At 46.6% G+C, this 15,215-nt stretch overlaps 1 protein-coding gene across 2 annotated transcripts in view; it reads right to left on the reverse strand.

The window, feature by feature from the left end:
• Positions 1–15,215, reverse strand: part of LOC139381006 (myosin X, like 3) — a 144,749-nt gene that overhangs the window by 92,700 nt on the left and 36,834 nt on the right. For both annotated transcript variants that reach the window (XM_071124232.1, XM_071124233.1), the window contains exons 14-17: positions 10,565–10,647; positions 9,698–9,806; positions 1,660–1,740; positions 473–597 (exon numbers count right to left, since the gene is read on the reverse strand). In XM_071124232.1, coding sequence (XP_070980333.1) covers positions 473–597; positions 1,660–1,740; positions 9,698–9,806; positions 10,565–10,647 — 398 coding nt within the window. The remainder of the gene's footprint in view (positions 1–472; positions 598–1,659; positions 1,741–9,697; positions 9,807–10,564; positions 10,648–15,215) is intronic.

Raw genomic sequence — 15,215 nt, forward strand, 5'->3', positions numbered from 1 at the left:
GTTCATCGACACCCAGCAGGTGATTCTACAGGTTGAAACCTCGGCGTTCATCGACACCCAGCAGGTGATCTACACCCAGCAGGTGATTCTACACGTTGAAACCCCGGCGTTCATCGACACCCAGCAGGTGATTCTACAGGTTGAAACCCCAGCGTTCATCGACACCCAGCAGGTGATTCTACACGTTGAAACCCCGGCGTTCATCAACACCCAGCAGGTGATTCTACAGGTTGAAACCCCGGCGTTCATCGACACCCAGCAGGTGATTCTACAGGTTGAAACCCCGGCGTTCATCGACACCCAGCAGGTGATTCTACACGTTGAAACCCCGGTGTTCATCGACACCCAGCAGGTGATTCTACAGGTTGAAACATCGACGTTCATCGACACCCAGCAGATGATCTACCGTGCACGGGAGACGGTGATGTTAGTCTGTCTTCCCTGTAAAAAGACCATTGTCCGTTTTTCTCACCTGCTGTAGAAGTCATTAAAAGTCCTGCGGACAGGGAAACCAGCCCTGCGGATCTTCACGGTCTCCAACATCCCAGAATACCTCAGCTGGTTCAGGACCACTTCTGGGTCAAACATGTTGGCGTTCTGAGAAGTACAAAACACACTGAATTACTTTTCAACTCTAACTCTGTGAGAATACAAAAACAGCAGCTGTTGTACGACTGGACAGAAGTATAGTTAACAGTACAGGAGGCAACACACAACAGTACTATGTTCGTTTTACAGGAGGGAACACACAACAGTACTGTGCTCGTCTTACAGGAGGGAACACAACAGTACTGTGCTCGTCTTACAGGAGGGAACAGTACTATGCTCGTCTTCCAGGAGGGAGTCAGTACTATGCTCGTCTTACAGGAGGGACGATACAAGGTGTTTAGGAACTAGAATTCTCCTTGTCCTTAACCCACAGGATCGTTTCAGTCCGGTATAAATCAACTCTATTGTTCTCAGCTGTTCTGTTCTGACTGTGTCATGTTGTTCCTCAGTGCTGCTTATCACACTGCACAATCACTTAACTCTGATTCACATCTCACTGGCTGTGTGTGTGTGTGTGTGTGGTACCCTACCATCAGGCATGTTATCAACCTGTTGTTCAGAGAAGTGTCAGGACTTGAATGTTCAACAAACGAAGTCCCTGTGGTACAGCTAAGCCCCCCCCCCCCCCCCCCCCCCGAGACAACTGCATTCCCTGTGGTGCAGCTAAGCCCCCCCCCCAGAGACAACAGCATTCCCTGTGATACAACTAAGCCCCCCCCCCCCCCAGAGACAACAGCATTCCCTGCGGGACAAGGCAGCCGGGACAAGGCAGCAGACGACTATTAAAACTTTGAATAGCAGCTAGATATGGAATTTCTGGGATCTGCCTGCCTCTGTACACAGTAACAGACTAGTTCACATTCAGTAGCTGGTGGTTATGGTGAATACTGAATGACCCACCTTGTTCATGTTGGGGTGGATCCTGAATGACCCACCTTGTCCATGTTGGGGTGGATACTGAATGACCCACCTTGTTCATGTTGGGGTGGATCCTGAATGACCCACCTTGTCCATGTTGGGGTGGATACTGAATGACCCACCTTGTCCATGTTGGGGTGAATACTGAATGACCCACCTTGTTCATGTTGTGGTGAATACTGAATGACCCACCTTGTCCATGTTGGGTTTGATGCAGCGCACAAAGAAAGGGTTGGAGGCACTCAGAGTGTTCATCAAGGAATGGAGAGAGTCCTGCAGAAACACAACAACACATCTAGATACGGGATCAGAAACACAACAACACATCTAGATACGGGATCAGAAACACAACAACACATCTAGATACGGGATCAGAAACACAACAACACATCTAGATACGGGATCAGAAACACAACAACACATCTAGATACGGGATCAGAAACACAACAACACATCTAGATACGGGATCAGAAACACAACAGCACATCTAGATACGGGATCAGAAACACAACAACACATCTAGATACGGGATCAGAAACAACAACACATCTAGATACAGGATCAGAAACACAACAACACATCTAGATACGGGATCAGAAACACAACAACACATCTAGATACGGATCAGAAACACAACAACACATCTAGATACGGGATCAGAAACACAACAACACATCTAGATACGGGATCAGAAACACAACAACACATCTAGATACGGGATCAGAAACACAACAACACATCTAGATACGGATCAGAAACACAACAACACATCTAGATACGGGATCAGAAACACAACAACACATCTAGATACGGGATCAGAAACACAACAACACATCTAGATACGGGATCAGAAACACAACAACACATCTAGATACGGGATCAGAAACACAACAACACATCTACATACGGGATCAGAAACACAACAACACATCTAGATACGGGATCAGAAACACAACAACACATCTAGATACGGGATCCTGACATTTAATCCTTATAAAAATTCCCTGTTTTAGGTCAGTTAGGATCACCACTTTATTTTAAGAATGTGAAATGTCAGAATAATAGTAGAGAATTATTTATTTCAGCCTTTATTTCTTTCATCACATTCCTGGTGGGTCAGAAGTTTACATACACTCAATTAGTATTTGGTAGCATTGCCTTTAAATTGTTTAACTTGGGTCAAACATTTCAGGTAGCCTTCCACAACCTTCCCACAATAAGTTGGGTGAATTTTGGCCCATTCCTCCTGACAGAGATGGTGTAACTGAGTCAGGTTTGTAGGCCTCCTTGCTCGCACACACTTTTCCCAGTTTCCCACACAAATTCTTTAGGATTGAGGTTAGGGCTTTGATGGTCACTCCAATACCTTGACTTTGTTGTCCTTAAGTCATTTTGCCACAACTTTGGAAGTAGGCTTGGGGTCATTATCCATTTAGAAGACCCATTTGCAACCAAGCTTTAACTTCCTGTCTGATGTCTTATGAGGTTGCTTCAATATATCCACATAATTTTCCTGCCTCATGATGACATCTATTTTGTGAAGAGCACCAGTCTCTCCTCCTGCAGAAAAGCACCCCCACAACATGATCCTGCCACCCCCGTGCTTCACGGTTGGGATGGTGTTCTTCGGCTTGCAAGCCACCCCCTTTTTCCTGCAAACATAACGATGGTCATTATGGCCAAACAGTTCAACTTGTGTTTCATCAGACCAGTGGACATTTTATCTGAAGTCACTCCAAAAAGTACAATCTTTATCCCCATGTACTGTCACTTTATCCCTATCGACATGCACAGTCACTGTATCCCTACCTACATGCACAGTCACTTTATCCCTACCTACATGCAGTCACTTTAACCCCACCTACATGCACAGTCACTTTATCCCTACCTACATGTACAGTCACTTTATCCCTACCTATATGTACAGTCACTTTATCACTACCTACATGCACAGTCACTTTATCCCTACCTACATGTACAGTCACTTTATCCCTACCTATATGTACAGTCACTTTATCACTACCTACATGCACAGTTGTGGCCAAAAGTATTTTGCCTCAGTTTGTATGATGGAAATTTGCATATACTCCAGAATGTTATGAAGAGTGATCAGACGAATTGCAATTAATTGCAAAGTCCCTCTTTGCCATGCAAATGAACTGAATCCCCCACAAAAACATTTCCACTGCATTTCAGCATTGTTCTTCCTCTGTCAATCATGGTTTCCTGCAAGGAAACACGTGCAGTCATCATTGCTTTGCACAAAAAAGGGCCTCACAGGCAAGGATATTGCTGCCAGTGAGATAGCACAAAAATCATCCATGTATCAGATCATCAAGAACTTCAAGGAGAAGACTTCAGGCCGCCCAAGAAAGTCCAGCAAGCGCCAGGACCATCTCCTAAAAGTTGATTCAGCTGCCATCAGTCCTGTGTCATGCCAACAGTAAAGCATCCTGAGACCATTCACGTGTGGGGTTGCTTCTCAGCCAAGGGTGTGGGCTCACTCACAATTTTGCCTAAGAACACAGCCATTAATAAATAATGGTACCAACACATCATCCGAGAGCAACTTCTCCCAACCATCCAGGAACAGTTTGGTGATGAACAATGCCCTTTCCAGAATGATGGAGCACCTTTCCATAAGGCAAAAGTGATAACTAAGTGGCTTGGGGAACAAAACATCAATATTTTGGGTCCATGGCCAGGAAACTCCTCAGACCTTAATCCCATTGAGAACTTGTGGTCAATCCTCAAGAGGCGGGTGGACAAACAAAAACCCACAAATTCTGACAAACTCCAAGCATTGATTGTGCAAGAATGGGCTGCCATCAGTCAGGATGTGGCCGAGAAGTTAATTGACAGTATGCCAGGGCGGATTGCAGAGGTCTTGAAAAAGAAGGGTCAACACTACAAATATTGACTCTTTGCATCAACTAAATGTAATTGTCAATAAAAGCCTTTGACACTTATGAAATGCTTGTAATTATACTTCAGTATTTCATAGTAACATCTGACAACAATATCTGAAAACACTGAAGCAGCAAACTTTGTGGAAATTAATGTCATTCAAAACTTTTGGCCACGACTGTCCGATGCTACCTCAAATGCAGTAGTAAACTGTAGTCTGGCTTTTTTAATGGCGGTTTTGGAGCAGTGGCTTCTTCCTTGCTGAGCGGCCTTTCACGTTATGCCAATATAGGACTCGTTTTACAGAAGCATTTCAAGGTCCTGGAGTGGCCTAGCCAGTCTCCAGATCTCAACCCCATAGAAAATCTTTGGAGGTCGTTGAAAGTCCATGTTGCCCAGCAACAGCCCCAAAACATCACTGCTCTAGAGGAGATCTGCATGGAGGAATGGGCCAAAATACCAGCAACAGTGTGTGAAAACCTTGTGAAGACTTACAGAAAACGTTTGACCTCTGTCATTGCCAACAAAGGGTATATAACAAAGTATTGAGATAAACTTTTGTTATGTTATTGACCAAATACTTATTTTCCACCATCATTTGCAAATAAATTCATTTAAAATCCTACAGTGTGATTTTCTGGATTTTTTTCCCTAATTTTGTCTGTCATAGTTGGAGTGTACCTATGATGAAAATTACAGGCCTCTCTCATCTTTTTTAAGTGGGAGAACTTGCACAATTGGTGGCTGACTAAATACTTTTTTGCCCCACTGTAGATACTTTTGTTTCCTCCAGCATCTCCACAAGGTCCTTAGCTGTTGTTCTGTGATTGATTTGCACTTTTCGCACAAAAGTATGTTCATCTCTAGGAGACAGAACAGTCTCCTTCCTGAGTGGTATGACGGCTGCGTGGTCCCATGGTGTTTATACTTGCGTACTATTGTTTGTACAGATGAACGTGGTACCTTCAGGTGTTTGGAAATTGCTCCCAAGGATGAACCAGACTTGTGGAGGTCTACAATTTTTTCTGAGGTCTAGTCTGATTTATTTTGATTTTCCCATGATGTCAAGCAAAGAGACACTTAGTTTGAAGGTAGGCCTTGAAATACATCCACAGGTACACCTCCAATTGACTCAGATGATGTCAATTAGCCTATCAGAAGTTTCTAAAGCCATGACATCATTTTCTGTAATTTTCCAAGCTGTTTAAAGGCACAGTCAACTTAGTGTATGTAAACTTCTCACCCACTGGAATTGTGATACAGTGCATTATAAGTGAAATAATCTGTCTGTAAACAATTGTTGGAAAAATGACTTGTGTCATGCACAAAGTAGATGTCCTAACCGACTTGCCAAAACTATAGTTTGTTAACAAGAAATGTGTGGAGTGGTTGAGAAACAAGTTTTAATGACTCCAACCTAAGTGTACGTAAACTTCCGACTTCAACTGTAGATACGGGATCAGAAACTCAACAACACATCTATATACAGAATCAGAAACATAATATCTAGATATAGATACAGGACCAGCATCAAGAGGCAACCTCAATACAACAGATTCACACACAATGGCTCTGACCTCCTTAGGGTCCTCATCTCCTGCTGACCAGGGTGTTTACAGACTCTGACCTCCTAGGGTCCTCATCTCCTGCTGACCAGGGTGTTTACAGGCTCTGACCTCCTAGGGTCCTCATCTCCTGCTGACCAGGGTGTTTACAGGCTCTGACCTCCTTAGGGTCCTCATCTCCTGCTGACCAGGGTGTTTACAGGCTCTGACCTCCTAGGGTCCTCATCTCCTGCTGACCAGGGTGTTTACAGGCTCTGGCCTCCTAGGGTCCTCATCTCCTGCTGACCAGGGTGTTTACAGGCTCTGACCTCCTAGGGTCCTCATCTCCTGCTGACCAGGGTGTTTACAGGCTCTAGTCTCCTAGGGTCCTCATCTCCTGCTGACCAGGGTGTTTACAGGCTTTGGCCTCCTAGGGTCCTCATCTCCTGCTGACCAGGGTGTTTACAGGCTCTGACCTCCTAGGGTCCTCATCTCCTGCTGACCAGGGTGTTTACAGGCTCTGACCTCCTTAGGGTCCTCATCTCCTGCTGACCAGGGTGTTTACAGGCTCTGACCTCCTAGGGTCCTCATCTCCTGCTGACCAGGGTGTTTACAGGCTCTGACCTCCTAGGGTCCTCATCTCCTGCTGACCAGGGTGTTTACAGGCTCTGACCTCCTTAGGGTCCTCATCTCCTGCTGACCAGGGTGTTTACAGGCTCTGGCCTCCTAGGGTCCTCATCTCCTGCTGACCAGGGTGTTTACAGGCTCTGGCCTCCTAGGGTCCTCATCTCCTGCTGACCAGGGTGTTTACAGGCTCTGGCCTCCTAGGGTCCTCATCTCCTGCTGACCAGGGTGTTTACAGGCTCTGACCTCCTTAGGGTCCTCATCTCCTGCTGACCAGGGTGTTTACAGGCTCTGACCTCCTAGGGTCCTCATCTCCTGCTGACCAGGGTGTTTACAGGCTCTGGCCTCCTAGGGTCCTCATCTCCTGCTGACCAGGGTGTTTACAGGCTCTGACCTCCTAGGGTCCTCATCTCCTGCTGACCAGGGTGTTTACAGACTCTGACCTCCTAGGGTCCTCATCTCCTGCTGACCAGGGTGATAACAGGCTCTGGCCTCCTAGGGTCCTCATCTCCTGCTGACCAGGGTGTTTACAGGCTCTGGCCTCCTAGGGTCCTCATCTCCTGCTGACCAGGGTGTTTACAGGCTCTGGCCTCCTAGGGTCCTCATCTCCTGCTGACCAGGGTGTTTACAGGCTCTGGCCTCCTAGGGTCCTCATCTCCTGCTGACCAGGGTGTTTACAGGCTCTGGCCTCCTAGGGTCCTCATCTCCTGCTGACCAGGGTGTTTACAGGCTCTGACCTCCTTAGGGTCCTCATCTCCTGCTGACCAGGGTGTTTACAGGCTCTGGCCTCCTAGGGTCCTCATCTCCTGCTGACCAGGGTGTTTACAGGCTTTGGCCTCCTAGGGTCCTCATCTCCTGCTGACCAGGGTGTTTACAGGCTCTGGCCTCCTAGGGTCCTCATCTCCTGCTGACCAGGGTGTTTACAGGCTCTGACCTCCTTAGGGTCCTCATCTCCTGCTGACCAGGGTGTTTACAGGCTCTGGCCTCCTAGGGTCCTCATCTCCTGCTGACCAGGGTGTTTACAGGCTCTGGCCTCCTAGGGTCCTCATCTCCTGCTGACCAGGGTGTTTACAGGCTCTGGTTACAGGACTATATTTACCCAGCAGTGCCAGCAATGACCTTTGAACCGAGCACTCTCTTTCGCTCAGACTGACTGTCTCCAGTAAGATACTGCCAGGGGGACGTGTGGATGAGGGGTAATCTCCAGCTTTAGGAGCTGCAGTCCAGGCTAAATCCCCTCCACACCAGTTACGGCATGTGAAGCCCCCCACCCATCTCCCATGGAATCCTCTCTCTCTCTATATATATTATAACCTGCTGTGTCTCTCTCTCTCTCCAGACTAACCAGTACTACATGAAGCCCCCCACCCATCTCCCATGGAATCCTCTCTCTCTATATATATTATAACCTGCTGTGTCTGTCTCTCTCCAGAGTAACCAGTACTACATGAAGCCCAGAGTGACAGATCACCAGTTTGGCATCAAGCACTATGCTGGAGAGGTAAATTACCCTCAAGGAGCTCAATACTTGAGAAGGACTCTCTCTCTAAAACACAAACAAAAGACTATTCAAAACGCTTAGGGAAACGGTCAACCTCATGGTCAAGGCAATCCGTATCATGGCCAAAAGGATTCTATGTGACTCTACAGTATAGTGAAGGTTATGGTTAGGAGGTCAGAGGTTGACTATGCTCCTCTGTGATTGGTCCTCACCCTGAACTGAGAGCTGACAGTGGATTAGGGTTAGAGGTTAGAGGTTAGAGGTCCTCACCCTGAACTGAGGGCTGACGGTGGATTAGGGTTAGAGGTTAGAGATCCTCACCCTGAACTGAGAGCTGACAGTGGATTAGGGTTAGAGGTTAGAGGTCCTCACCCTGAACTGAGAGCTGATGGTGGATTAGGGTTAGAGGTTAGAGATCCTCACCCTGAACTGAGAGCTGACGGTGGATTAGGGTTAGGGGTTAGAGGTTAGAAGTCCTCACCCTGAACTGAGAGCTGACGGTGGATTAGGGTTAGGGGTTAGAGGTCCTCACCCTGAACTGAGAGCTGACAGTGGATTAGGGTTAGGGGTTAGAGATCCTCACCCTGAACTGAGAGCTGACAGTGGATTAGGGTTAGGGGTTAGAGGTCCTCACCCTGAACTGAGAGCTGACGGTGGATTAGGGTTAGAGGTTAGAGATCCTCACCCTGAACTGAGAGCTGACGGTGGATTAGGGTTAGGGGTTAGAGGTTAGAAGTCCTCACCCTGAACTGAGAGCTGACAGTGGATTAGGGTTAGGGGTTAGAAGTCCTCACCCTGAACTGAGAGCTGACAGTGAGTTAGGGTTAGAGGTTAGAAGTCCTCACCCTGAACTGAGAGCTGACGGTGGATTAGGGTTAGAGGTTAGAGGTTAGAGATCCTCACCCTGAACTGAGAGCTGACGGTGGATTAGGGTTAGAGGTTAGAGGTTAGAGATCCTCACCCTGAACTGAGAGTTGACGGTGGATTAGGGTTAGGGGTTAGAGGTCCTCACCCTGAACTGAGAGCTGACAGTGGATTAGGGTTAGGGGTTAGAGGTCCTCATCCTGAACTGAGAATTGACAGTGGATTAGGGTTAGGGGTTAGAGGTCCTCACCCTGAACTGAGAGCTGACGGTGGATTAGGGTTAGAGGTCCTCACCCTGAACTGAGAGCTGATGGTGGATTAGGGTTTGGAGGTTAGAGGTCCTCACCCTGAACTGAGAGCTGACAGTGGATTGGGGTTAGAGGTCCTCACCCTGAACTGAGAATTGACAGTGGATTAGGGTTAGGGGTTAGAGGTCCTCACCCTGAACTGAGAGCTGATGGTGGATTAGGGTTAGGGGTTAGAGGTTAGAGGTCCTCACCCTGAACTGAGAGCTGACGGTGGATTAGGGTTAGAGGTTAGAGATCCTCACCCTGAACTGAGAGCTGACGGTGGGTTAGGGTTAGAGGTCCTCACCCTGAACTGAGAGCTGACGGTGGGTTAGGGTTAGAGGTCCTCACCCTGAACTGAGAGCTGACGGTGGGTTGGGGTTAGAGGTCCTCACCCTGAACTGAGAGCTGATGGTGGGTTAGGGTTAGAGATCCTCACCCTGAACTGAGAGCTGACGGTGGGTTAGGGTTAGAGGTCAGGGGTCATGAACAGTGAGCCTCACCCTGAACTGAGAGCTGACGGTGGGTTTGCGTCTGGCCGTCCCCATCTTCAGGGTCTCCTCTCCGTTCCTGCTCCCGACACGCTCAAACAGGTCATAGATGAAGTCAAGCCTGAAGGACGGAACAAACATGTTCAACATTCTCTAAACACAGTGGAGTGACTTTAGTACAGGGTCAGAGGGTATTACTCTGTACATTAACACAGTGGAGTGACTTTAGTACAGGGTCAGAGGGTATTATCCTGTACATTAACAGAGTGGAGTGACTTTAGTACAGGGTCAGAGGGTATTACTCTGTACATTAACACAGTGGAGTGACTTTAGTACAGGGTCAGAGGGTATTACTCTGTACATTAACACAGTGGAGTGACTTTAGTACAGGGTCAGAGGGTATTACTCTGTACATTAACACAGAGAGTGACTTTAGTACAGGGTCAGAGGGTATTACTCTGTACATTAACACAGTGGAGTGACTTTAGTACAGGGTCAGAGGGTATTATCCTGTACATTAACAGAGTGGAGTGACTTTAGTACAGGGTCAGAGGGTATTACTCTGTACATTAACACAGTGGAGTGACTTTAGTACAGGGTCAGAGGGTATTATCCTGTACATTAACAGAGTGGAGTGACTTTAGTACAGGGTCAGAGGGTATTATCCTGTACATTAACAGAGTGGAGTGACTTTAGTACAGGGTCAGAGGGTATTATCCTGTACATTAACAGAGTGGAGTGACTTTAGTACAGGGTCAGAGGGTATTACTCTGTACATTAACACAGTGGAGTGACTTTAGTACAGGGTCGTTGTGCTTGTTTATACCAGTCAGAGGAACATCTAATAGCCGTTCCATGACCAGGGGACAACACACACACCTGCTGTCCTTGAGCATGTTTAAGACGTCATCTCTGAAGGTGTCTCGGTTCTTCTGTAGGACCCCTCTGACGTCATACAGAACCTGACAGAGAGTGGGGACATGTTTCAGTTAGTTCACCTGGCAGGGGACATGTTTCAGTTAGTTTACCTGGCAGGGGACATGTTTCAGTTAGTTCACCTGGCAGGGGACATGTTTCAGTTAGGTCACCTGGCAGGGGACATGTTTCAGTTAGGTCACCTGGCAGGGGACAGGACAGTGTATGTTCACTGGGGCCATGTTACACATGCTGAAAGAGAACGAGCCTGATCTCAAGCTCAGTGAGAGTGCGGCTAAGAGCAGGTGAGAGGAGTCGACTGCTGTGTTAAGACCTGTTGAGTTACTCGGCCCCTGGTCTTAACAGCATAGCAGGGACAGATTCCTCCCTCCTACTGAAGTACTGCTCTCCTGGCCCAGGACAGGAAGAGTTAGAGGTATTGATTCCATAGACATCTGTTGCCATATACAAAATGACCCATGACAGAGACGTGCTTATGAGTTTAATGATGGTGCAGCTTCACCTCGGATGAGGACTTCCCGAGTCACCTTGTGTTATTTATGATGAAACAACCTCTAAAATACAGTTGGACTGGGAGAAATCTACTGAAGGATGTGACTGTCCTCCATGTGAACTAACAGAGCCCTTCCGGATAACTCCGAGACCTTCCGGATAACGCCGAGACCTTCCGGATAACGCCGAGCCCTTCCGGATAACGCCGAGCCCTTCCGGATAACGCCGAGCCCTTCCGGATAACGCCGAGCCCTTCCGGATAACGCCGAGACCTTCCGGATAACGCCGAGACCTTCCGGATAACGCAGAGACCTTCCGGATAACACCGAGACCTTCCGGATAACACCGAGACCTTCCGGATAACACCGAGACCTTCCGGATAACACCGAGACCTTCCGGATAACACCGAGACCTTCCGGATAACACCGAGACCTTCCGGATAACACCGAGACCTTCCGGATAACACCGAGACCTTCCGGATAACACCGAGACCTTCCGGATAACACCGAGACCTTCCAGATAACACAGAGACCTTCCAGATAACACCGAGACCTTCCAGATAACACCGAGACCTTCCAGATAACACCGAGACCTTCCAGATAACACCGAGACCTTCCAGATAACACCGAGACCTTCCAGATAACACCGAGACCCGAGCAGTAGGGGAGTTGGGGTCTGGGGAGAGGAGGGACAGGAATCAGGGTTGCTCCACAGCCTCCTCTCCTAGGGGAGTTGGGGTCTGTGGAGAGGAGGGGCAGTTTGGAACTCGGTAGTGAGTGTTGCAACTGAGAACAGACCATTTTTAGCACTCGGCGGTCCAGGCACTCCCGTTCGGTGATCTTGTGTGGGCTACCACTTCGTGGCTAAGCCATTGTTTCTCCAAGATGTTTCCACTTCACAATAACAGCACTTACAGAACTGACTTGTTGGAAAGGTGACATCCTAAGACGGTGCCACGTTGAAATTCACTGAGCTCTTCAGTAAGGCCAATGTTTGTCTACGGAGAATGCAATGGTGGTGTGATCGATTTCATACGTCAGCAACGTGTGTGGCTGAAAAAGCAGAATCCACTCATTTTAAGGAGTGTCCACATAGTTTTGTATATATAGTGTACGCTACTGCTACTGTCGATTATCTATCCTGTTGCCTAGTCACTTTACCCCTACCTACAGTATACTGCTGTTACTGTCTATTATCTAGCCTGTTGTCTAGTAACTTTATCCCTACCTACATGCACAGTCACTTTATCCCTACCTACATGTAGAGTCACTTTATCCCATGTACAGTTGTGGCCAAAAGTTGAGAATGACACAAATATTAATTTTCACAAAGTCTGCTGCCTCAGTTTGTATTATGGAAATTTGCATAAACTCCAGAATGTTATGAAGAGTGATCAGACAAATTGCAATTAATTGCAAAGTCCCTCTTTGCCATGCAAATGAACTGAATCCCCAAAACAACATTTCCACTGCATTTCAGCTCTGCCACAAAAGGACCAGCTGACATCATTCTCAGTGATTCTCTCGTTAACATAGGTGTGAGTGTTGACGAGGACAAGGCTGGAGATCACTCTGTCATGCTGATTGAGTTCGAACAACAGGCTGGAAGCTTCAAAAGGAGGGTGGTGCTTGGAATCATTGTTCTTCCTGTCAACCATGGTTACCTGCAAGGAAACACGTGACGTCATCATTGCTTTGCACAAAAAGGGCTTCACAGGCAAGGATATTGCCAGTAAGATTGCACCTAAATCAACCATTTATCGGATCATCAAGAACGTCAAGGAGAGCGGTTCAATTGTTAGGGCGCCCAAGAAAGTCCAGCAAGCGCCAGGACCGTCTCCTAAAGTTGATTCAGCTGCAGGATCGGGGCACCACCAGTACAGAGCTTGATCAGGAATGGCAGCAGGCAGGTGTGAGTGCATCTGCACGCACAGTGAGGCGAAGACTTTTGGAGGATGGCCTGGTGTCAAGAAGGGCAGCAAAGAAGCCACTTTTCTCCAGGAACAACATCAGGGACAGACTGATATTCTGCAAAAGGTACAGGGATTGGACTGCTGAGGACTGGAGTGAAGTAATTTTCTCTGATGAATCCCCTTTCCGATTGTTTGGGGCATCCGGAAAGAAGCTTGTCCGGAGAAGACAAGGTGAGAGCTACCATCAGTCCTGTGTCATGCCAACAGTAAAGCATCCTGAGAACATTCATGTGTGGGGTTGCTTCTCAGCCAAGGGAGTGGGCTCACTCACAATTTTGCCTAAGAACACAGCCATGAATAAAGAATGGTACCAACACATCCTCCGAGAGCAACTTCTCCCAACCATCCAGGAACAGTTTGGTGACGAACAATGCCTTTTCCAGCATGATGGAGCACCTTCCCATAAGGCAAAAGTGGCTCGGGGAACAAAACATCAATATTTTGGGTCCATGGCCAGGAAACTCCTCAGACCTTAATCCCATTGAGAACTTGTGGTCAATCCTCAAGAGGCGGGTGGAAAAACAAAAATCCACAAATTCTGACAAACTCCAAGCATTGATTATGCAAGAATGGGCTGCATCAGTCAGGATGTGGCCCAGAAGTTAATTGACAGCATGCCAGGGTGGATTGCAGAGGTCTTGAAAAAGAAGGGTCAACACTACAAATATTGACTATTTGCATCAACTAAATGTAATTGTCAAGAAAAGCCTTTGACACTTATGAAATGCTTGTAATTATACTTCAGTATTGAATAGTAACAAATACCCTCAAATACCCTGTACCCAGCAACTCAGTACGGGTACTCCCTGTATATACAGTAGCCATGATGTTACCTGGTACTTCCTGTATATAGCCATGCTATTAACTGATACTTCCTGTATATAGCCATGCTATTAACTGGTACTTCCTGTATATAGCCATGCCATTAACTGGTACTTCCTGTATATAGCCATGCCTTTAACTGGTACTTCCTGTATATAGCCATGCTATTAACTGGTACTTCCTGTATACAGCCATGCTATTAACTGGTACTTCCTGTATATAGCCATGCTATTAACTGGTACTTCCTGTATATAGCCATGCCTTTAACTGGTACTTCCTGTATATAGCCATGCCTTTAACTGGTACTTCCTGTATATAGCCATGCTATTAACTGGTACTTCCTGTATATAGCCATGCTATTAACTGGTACTTCCTGTATATAGCCATGCTATTAACTGATACTTCCTGTATATAGCCATGCTATTAACTGGTACTTCCTGTATATAGCCATGCGTTTAACTGGTACTTCCTGTATATAGCCATGCTATTAACTGGTACTTCCTGTATATAGCCATGCTATTAACTGGTACTTCCTGTATATAGCCATGCTATTAACTGGTACTTCCTGTATATAGCCATGCTATTAACTGATACTTCCTGTATATAGCCATGCTATTAACTGGTACTTCCTGTATATAGCCATGCGTTTAACTGGTACTTCCTGTATATAGCCATGCTATTAACTGGTACTTCCTGTATATAGCCATGCGTTTAACTGGTACTTCCTGTATATAGCCATGTTATTTTTACTCATTCGTTATTCACTGTGTATTTATTCTTTGTGTGAGTATTTCTATGTATTTTATCTTTAAAGGGCTGATCAGCAGTTCAAACGTTCAAAAGCGCCCCGTCACTGTTTTTGTTAAAAAGTGGAGGGCTGGAGAAATGTAGCCAAAATCACATTCACAGACAAAGCTATTGATGCAAGGACTGACCAGCCATGATATCAAACTATATTGTTAATCACATTCTGAGGCTAAACAGTGTTGGTTTACATTTACATCGTTCCCTAACATCGGAGTAAAACAAGCTGTATGGTTCTGATGGGGAACGACAGTTAAACTAAGATCATGAGGCATTTACAAGTTATATTCTTCAACAATCATTAGCGTATGTATCAACTGCTGATTTAAACGCTGCATTGCTGGAAAATGAACCCTTAAGTAAGCGTTTCACTGTCTACACCAGATTACAAAGCATGTAACAAATACAATTGGCTTTGATTTGCTCAAATTTGATTTGATTTGTTGAGACTGAAGGAAAATTATGTCTCTTGTCCTCTTCCAAAGGCCATCCTAATTCTGTCAA

The sequence above is a fragment of the Oncorhynchus clarkii genome, chromosome 22, assembly GCF_045791955.1.
Source record: "Oncorhynchus clarkii lewisi isolate Uvic-CL-2024 chromosome 22, UVic_Ocla_1.0, whole genome shotgun sequence".
NCBI lineage: Eukaryota > Metazoa > Chordata > Actinopteri > Salmoniformes > Salmonidae > Oncorhynchus > Oncorhynchus clarkii.